This window comes from Zerene cesonia, unplaced genomic scaffold, assembly GCF_012273895.1.
Source record: "Zerene cesonia ecotype Mississippi unplaced genomic scaffold, Zerene_cesonia_1.1 Zces_u001, whole genome shotgun sequence".
In the NCBI taxonomy this organism is placed as follows: domain Eukaryota; kingdom Metazoa; phylum Arthropoda; class Insecta; order Lepidoptera; family Pieridae; genus Zerene; species Zerene cesonia.
In genome coordinates, this window is record NW_024045131.1 from 3,348,124 (window position 1) to 3,356,030 (window position 7,907).

The following is a 7,907-nucleotide window of genomic DNA, read 5'->3' on the forward strand; positions in this document are numbered from 1 at the left end:
TTAATTTTAATTTTAATTTAACTGTAAATGTGGTGGTGATAAATAAACATTTCTTTCTTTCTTTCTTTCTTTCAAATGTTCATGAGCGGTGGAAGCGCTTACCATCAGGCAACCCTCCAGCTCCATTGCCGACTATGACATAAAAAACTCTATCTATTAAAAAAACACCATCTAAATCCGTTACATATACATCCATATTCAATATTTCATTAACACGGTTTTATTAGTTTTATCTTTATGACTTTCTTTAGTCTAAATTCAATCACTCAATTTAAATAATTCCATAATTTTAGCTTGAAAACGAAATGAAACAAATAAATAAATAACAACACGAACATGAAGAAAATAAGCAAAAAGCGGCTTATCAAGGCAGCGATCTCTACCAGGCATATTAGCTTGTTGTTTATTCTATATTTTATTTTTGTAACATCCTGTATAATAAATACTTACGGATTCTCCTCACTGTTCGCGTCCAATTCCCTAATTGGGTTTTGATTTAGGTTTAAATATAGTAAATTCTTCGTTTCCTCCAATTCTAGCGGCACAGCCTTCATTTTATTGTCACTTAGATCAAGGCTTTCTAAATATCTAGGCGTGTGCAGAAACTTGTCTGGTATCTCTGTTAGCTGACAGGAACGCATGCGCAGAACCTAGTTAGATATAGAAATATAAATACTCTTTTATTGTCAATAGCCAAATTAGAGCAAATTTCAATGGATGAGAAAGGCTTTTAAATATAGAATCGATCGTCAAAATCGGTGCACCCAGTCGGAAGTTTTGAGGTAACAAAGCCAAAAATTTAAGGCGATTCGATAACCTCCTTTTTTGAAGTCGGTTGAAAGTTAACCCCCTTTGAATTTTCAGAATTAGGCCGAATTTAAACTGGACCACATGGACAGCTTTTAAATAAAAAATGCTCACCAAAATCGAAATTTGCCAACATTAAAAAAGTATCTCATTTATTTATTTATTTTTTTCTTTATCGCACACTTACAAAATATAAAACATAGGTAAGCTTAACAAAAGCAACTTAAAACTAGTATACAAATGGCGGCCTTATGGCTAAAAGCCATCTCTACCAGGCAACCGTTCATATCTTATTCATCTAAAACAAAGCAAATACAATAAAAGCGGCAAAAAGGACCCCCCCTCCCCCCCCACACCGTCAGCAAAGCAGCAACCATTTTAAGATTAAGATGTATTACAATAGCATAAATCAACCACACTCAACGCTAACCAACTTAGATCTAACTCACATACTACCTATTCTTTCCACTTACCTTCAACATAGGCAAACTGGATATAGCAATCAGCGTGACATGGTCAATAGTCGTGAGTGGGTTCCCACTCAGGTCCAACTCAGTGAGTTCTGGCAGGTGCTCAAACAAATCTTGATTCAGCGAATGCAAGTCGTTGTACGCCAGACTCAACGTCCTCATTGACGCAAGCGGCTCATATTCTTCAGGAGAAAAACGACCCTGGAATACGATAATTAGTTATATAGAAGACAAATACACTATTTGTCTGTGATTTGATTGAGTTGGTTTGTAGCCTATGGTCATATTTTAAAAGTGTTTGTTTAATTGGAAGGATGATTTTGGATTTTTTTACATAAAACGCAAAGGTGACTGACTTTTTTTTATGACATAGTCGGTAAAGGAGCTGGTGGGTCGCCTGATGGTAAGCGCTACCACCGCCCGTGGACATTTGGAGAGGTATAAGACCAGTTGCAGACCTTACGCCTTTACAAATGGATTGCAGACTTTAAATTGAGAATGGATTAAGTAAGGATTGATGAGAGGAATAAAGGAGAGGACTGGGAAGGGTAAGGAAAAGGATATGGGCCTCCGGTGCCCCCACTCGCCGTACAAAACACAATAGCATGCTATTATTTCACGCCGGTTTTCTGTGGGGTTGTGGTAGTTCCCTGGTGCGAGCTGACCCAATTCGTGCCGAAGCGTGCTCGACTCCCACATACGAGTGTGATGAGTGAGTGAGTATTCGATGAGTGATCTATCGAAATCTAGACCAAAATACTGAACCCATCGGGATGAAGTTTGGCATGGAGATACTTTAATACTAAGATGTAGGGTATCAGGGCGAATTTTTCCACACTTCACTCCTTAAGGCTGAATTACTAAAAGATCTAGATTAAATTAATAATAAATTAACGTTTTAACGTAAATGACTATCATAAGATACAAAGATTAATAAACATCTATCATACATTTCTGACAATTTTCAGTTATTTTTTAATTACCTCAAAAGCATGTGGACTCAGTTTGGCCGAAGTGAGCTTGTTATGACTCAAATCAAGCACACGCATGTACTGTAACTCTTTAAAGCTAGCATTTTCTATATACTCTATGGCGCATCTAGACAGATTCAAAGTCTCTATGGGTAGAGTTGCTATCGCTGTCACATTGGTAAATCTGTTCTCGCTGAGGTCTACTGTCTTTGGTTTGAATTCTTTGACGTCTAAAATTTAAAAAAAAAAAGTATTTTTTATCTGTAAGTCTATGGCAGTGACGGTAACTAACAGATTACAATTTCAAGTTGAATTAAGACCAAGCATTTACCGAAAGATAGATTTGGTATGGATAATGAAAAAAAACTATAACCTCGAAAATACTACAATTAAATAAATATATATTATGAAATTCAGTCCTATAACCTATATCTGGTAATGAATGTATGTAATATTAAACTTATAATGGAAAATACATTCGATTTAATAACTTCCTTTTTTTGAAGTCGTTTGATAAATATAAATTATGTATAGTTTCAAAAACAAAAAAAACGCGTTTATATGCTTAAATAAACTAAATGTCTCACTTGCACTTACGTAATACATGTAAGGAGTTTATTTAAATCTAACCCCTTATCATAATAAGATCTTACATTGCCTCCGAACCTTGATAATATTGAATTAAATCCGGAATAAAGTGGATCAACAACGAATCTAAAGGAGTCGTTTACATACAAACATACAGGTGAAGCTTATAAAATCTTGTCAACAAATATTACCATTCCATTCTTGCTTAGTGAAGAACTTATCAATGCTTTGATCAAAACAATCTATTTTATCATCTTTGCACAAACACTTCCTGCATATTCCGGTTTCTTTCCATGTTGTGTTCTTTGATTCTGTCTCTTTTTTAGCTGAAAATAGATTCCATTTAGCGTTAGTAGATGGCGCTGTTATAAACTGGAGCTAGTTCCGCTATTTAACGATAGATGGCGCTAGAAGTGGCACTTTTTCATAAATACTAGTTATTAATTAACTGTGAAGATTGCTCGATGTTTGACATTCGTTTTTTATGTCATAGCTGGTAACGGAGCTGGCGGTTCGCCTGATGGTAAGCGATTACCAGTACCCTCCAAACGGTTATCATTTGCAGATGTAGGGCCGCTGCAACTGTGTTGCCCGTTTTTAAGGTTAAAGGATAAGGAAAGGATTGACGACGCGAATAAAGGAACAGGAAAAGGAAACGGATCTCCGGCTACCCCAATCGTAGGACGAAACACAAGTAGCATGCAATTCAAACACAACTAAATGGTTGTATTTTAAATAGTTATAATGGTCCATGCCCCCAGTGGGCCTAGGCATAAAACCATGATAAACGTAAGCCCCTAGATTCTATATGTTTCTTTCATAATCTATACTAACATTATAAAGCTGTTTCTATTGTATAATTGAACGCGTGTATAACAACTACTGGTCCGATTTGAAAAATTATTTCAGTATTAGTCAATGTAACTAACCTAACTAAATGTGCACTAACCCTAAAACCTCTTGCATTTCCTTTCCTACCAGGTTGCCTGGCAGAGATTGCTGTCTAGCAATAAGGCCGCCTTTTGTACAAAATATCATTGTGCCATATTAAATTTTTGTATAAACTATTCTTTCTGTTTTGTACAATAAAGTATTATAAATAAATAAATAAATAAATAAATAAATAAATAAATAAATAAATAGATAAATAAATGTATTGAGGAAGGCATAACACCTCGTGAGTAAAACCGCGAGGCACAGCCAGTTATTGATATTCTAACAAAAAAATCCCCATAACCCATTGGGGGCAGAGTCAATGGGGCACAAAACTTACCCACTGTATCATCACCGCATACTCCCAGCAAGCTGATGATGAAAATAATATAAATACTCGACACACTCATTGTTACCTAGAACAAGATTAAATTTAGGTTATCTAAATGTAATCTGTACCTTATCTAGTACATGCTGACCTAATGCATTCCATGCGTGTGCGCAACATTGCGGAAAAGGCTTGCTTTCTTTGTGAAATTATATCACAATCGATATAGCCGTTTCTTGGAGGGACTAAATAAATATATGTCTATTCCACTATACTAATTATAAAACTAAAGAGTTTGTTTGTACGCATTTATCTCAGAAATTACTGGACTGATTTTAAAGATTCTTTATTTCTATAATGTTATCCCTATTAAATTTATAAATGCAAAAGTAGCTTTGTCTGTATCTTCTTCATGCCTAAAACATTGAACCGATACGGATGTAATTTGGTACAAAGATCGTTTAAGACCTGAGAAAGGTCATAGGACATAGTTTTTCCTTGAAAACCCAAGGGATCGGTAACTATGATAATTTTCCTTTGACATCGCGGGCGATGCCGAGTGCTGATAGCTAGTGGACTACACATGTACCACGAGCAAACTGGCTTGTACCGCTAGTGTAACGCAAATCAACAAACTGAATCATTTTAAAACAATGCGAAGTTAATAAAGTCAAAAATCAAACAACAAATAATATCAATATTAAAATGATCCGTAAAACATCCATAAAACAATCATAACATTCGTAAACTGAGGAGGCCCATATCCTTTTCCTTATTCTTCCCAGTCCTTTCCTTTATGCCACTCGACAATCCTTAATCCCTTCCCAATTTAAAGTCGGCAATCAGTAGAGGCGTAAGGTCTGCAATCGACCTTACGCCTTTCCAAATGTTCACGGGCGGTGGCAGCGCTTACCAGGCGACCCACCAGCTTCATTGCCGACTATGACATAAAAAAACTCGCACAAAAGCAAGACATTTGACGGTAACCATAAATAATTGATGCAGAAATCATTTTTTATAGCTCACATGATTCATTATATCAATAAGATGCGTTTACCATAAAAAAGGCGTAATGACCAAATTGTTAGCTTTCCCCTTATACATATTTATCGAAAACATACTTATACATACGTAGTAATAAAAAACAATAAAACACGATTAAATTATAGAATAAATTAAATTGCCTCACTTGCTTTCATACAGAGGAATACATACGTAAGGAAATTATTTAATCCTAGCGATCCTAATAGGATGATAAACTCATAAAATTATTGAGTTGTCACCAATCCTTGATAAGTGTACAAAGTTTCCAAAAATCTATCCGTTTAAAGTGTATCTAAGATGGTCGTTTACATACAAACATACAGGCGAAGCTAAACATAGTGTTAAAGAAATAAACAAACAAAACTCACACTGAATTCACAAAACACCAAACTGTATAAAAATCACATCACTAAAACGCAAGCCCTTGCACGTTTATGTACAAAATGGCGGACAAACAGGTATATCTTATCTGTTTTTAGCTTTATCACTCGCTTATCAATAACTTGCGGCCATAGTTGCAGCGGCGAAATAAAAAAAACAACTTAAATCATATAAATCTTTTTACACTTGAGCTATTCGATATATTTGAGTAACATAAAATAAAGAAAGTAATAGAGAATTATTTACATAGATGTAACTATTTTGTTTAGATTAATAGATAACGATTATCTGCTTTCGCTAGAAAACACATACATTACGGGAAAAATTTGAAAGGAGAATAAAACAAAAACTAAAAAAACCAAAGTTGTAGAAAATTCAATTTGCAATAACGTTTGTTAGCATATTTTTTTATCAAATAAATAGTTTAAGAGATATATCATAAAAACCGTTTCAACCCCTATTTTCAAGATGGCGGCCGTGGGACAAGGGTGGCGACCCCACAAACTTGGTTTTAGCTTTACACTGACCCCCCTACACAACAAAAAAATAAAATTGCGTCCTCTAAAAAACGCAACCCCAAATGTAACTTTTCAATGGACTAAAAATACTAATTAAAGTATGGGAAAGTTACGCAAGCTATAAGATGACATATAGCTCTGTCATTTAACGACACTGGAATTAATACTGCATTATAACGTCATGGCCCCCCCTCCGTGCAAAATTTTCATTTTTATCTACCCGCTGTTACTAAAGCCAGATACAGTTGTCATATGTTACGTGTATTCCATACAATGGTACTTTCCAAGAAACAATGTACTGGGAAATCTATTTACGTTTACTATGAAACATATATTATCATTATCTGAATAGGTCATATTCATTTGAAAACCTTATATATGACTAATATCAATCAAATCAGGAAGGGATAGGTGTGGAACACTAATACAAACAAACTAAAATTATGTATTCGTATCTCAATTTACCCAACTGCGCCACAAGGAGAGTTTTGTTTTTCAAGTGTAGGTTTTGTATAGACTCAATGTATAGGCCCATATCCCTGTCCTTACCCTTCCCTTTCCTCTCCTTTATTCCTCTAATCAATCCTTTCTAAATCCTTTTCCAATGTGAAGTCGGTAATCCATTTGTAGAGGCGTACGGTCTGCAATTGGTCTTATGCCTCTCCAAATGTCCACGGGCGGTGGTGGCGCTTACCATCTGGCGACCCACCAGCTCCATTGCCGGCGGTGACAAAAAAAAAAATAGGTTTTCTTTCGCAAGCTCAGTAACTCTTGTAAACGGCAATTTTTTTAAGAGTCACGAAAACGCGTTATATGTACTTAAGCTATAGATAATATATAATATAAATAAGTTGGCGTATGCACAACCTGTTATATGTAACCACAACTTACACACAAGCGTTAACATGAGTTTATTAGATCAAACAAACTCATAATTAGAGTAAAATAGGAGCAGCAAAGAATATAGCCTTATCAATAACTAGCGGTCCGTCCCGGATTCGCCTGTGGTTAATATATAGCCAAAAGCCTTCCTCAATAAATGGTCTATCTAACACTGAAAGAATTTTTCAAAACGGTACAGTAGTTCCTGAGATAAGCGCGTTCAAACAAACAAACAAACTCTTCAGCTTTATAATATTCGTATAGATTAATAGATTAGTATAGGTTTAAGCTAAATATTTGTTATAACAATATATAATATTTTTAAAAACTCTCAGTTATAACTGAGAGTTTTTCAAAGTATACATAAACCAATAAGCCAAACTTCTAATCATAATTTCAAAAGACCCCTCTGTTTTTATTTATTTGCATTCTTAACTTCCTTCAAATAAAATATACTGTAGTTCATATTTATCCATATTTTAAGAATTCCAACATACAAGTATTTAAAAACCTACATTAATACCCCGTTATTCAACAATCGGTCGTATTTTATGTTACAACGCAAAATCACAAAATAAAGAGGCAAAATACACAATGGTCGCTAATAAGTCCCAATGGACAGTAATCCGATGCGCGCCATCTACCGTCGACTGGGATAATCACTTGGTAATTGACGTAAGCGCGCGTTGATGACAAAACGCGGGAATTTCGCAGCGGACATTTTGAATTTTTTTTTTTTTTAATAGATAGTCTGAAGAAGAATACGTAGGAGGATTAAATTTTATGTATATTACGTTTAAAAATCAAACTAAGAGTGATTTAAATATCATAAGATTGTAGCTTTGTAGATGTGATCATTGGATGAAAAAAAAATTCCTTCTTTCTTTCTTACAAATAAAAATTTAGTGTGTATTATACCTAGTCTTGCCATAAATATTGTAATAAAGAAAAAAGAAAATTGTTAACTGCAAATAACATTTATTAC

The 7,907-nt window shown here is 34.7% G+C and overlaps 1 protein-coding gene across 1 annotated transcript in view; it reads right to left on the reverse strand.

Moving 5' to 3' along the window:
* Positions 1 to 4,077, reverse strand: part of LOC119838093 (leucine-rich repeat neuronal protein 3-like) — an 8,910-nt gene extending 4,833 nt beyond the window's left edge. The window contains exons 1-5 of the mRNA XM_038363904.1: positions 4,074 to 4,077; positions 3,028 to 3,162; positions 2,261 to 2,478; positions 1,281 to 1,478; positions 451 to 650 (exon numbers count right to left, since the gene is read on the reverse strand). Coding sequence (XP_038219832.1) covers positions 451 to 650; positions 1,281 to 1,478; positions 2,261 to 2,478; positions 3,028 to 3,162; positions 4,074 to 4,077 — 755 coding nt within the window. The remainder of the gene's footprint in view (positions 1 to 450; positions 651 to 1,280; positions 1,479 to 2,260; positions 2,479 to 3,027; positions 3,163 to 4,073) is intronic.
* Between the last annotated feature and the right edge of the window lie 3,830 nt (positions 4,078 to 7,907).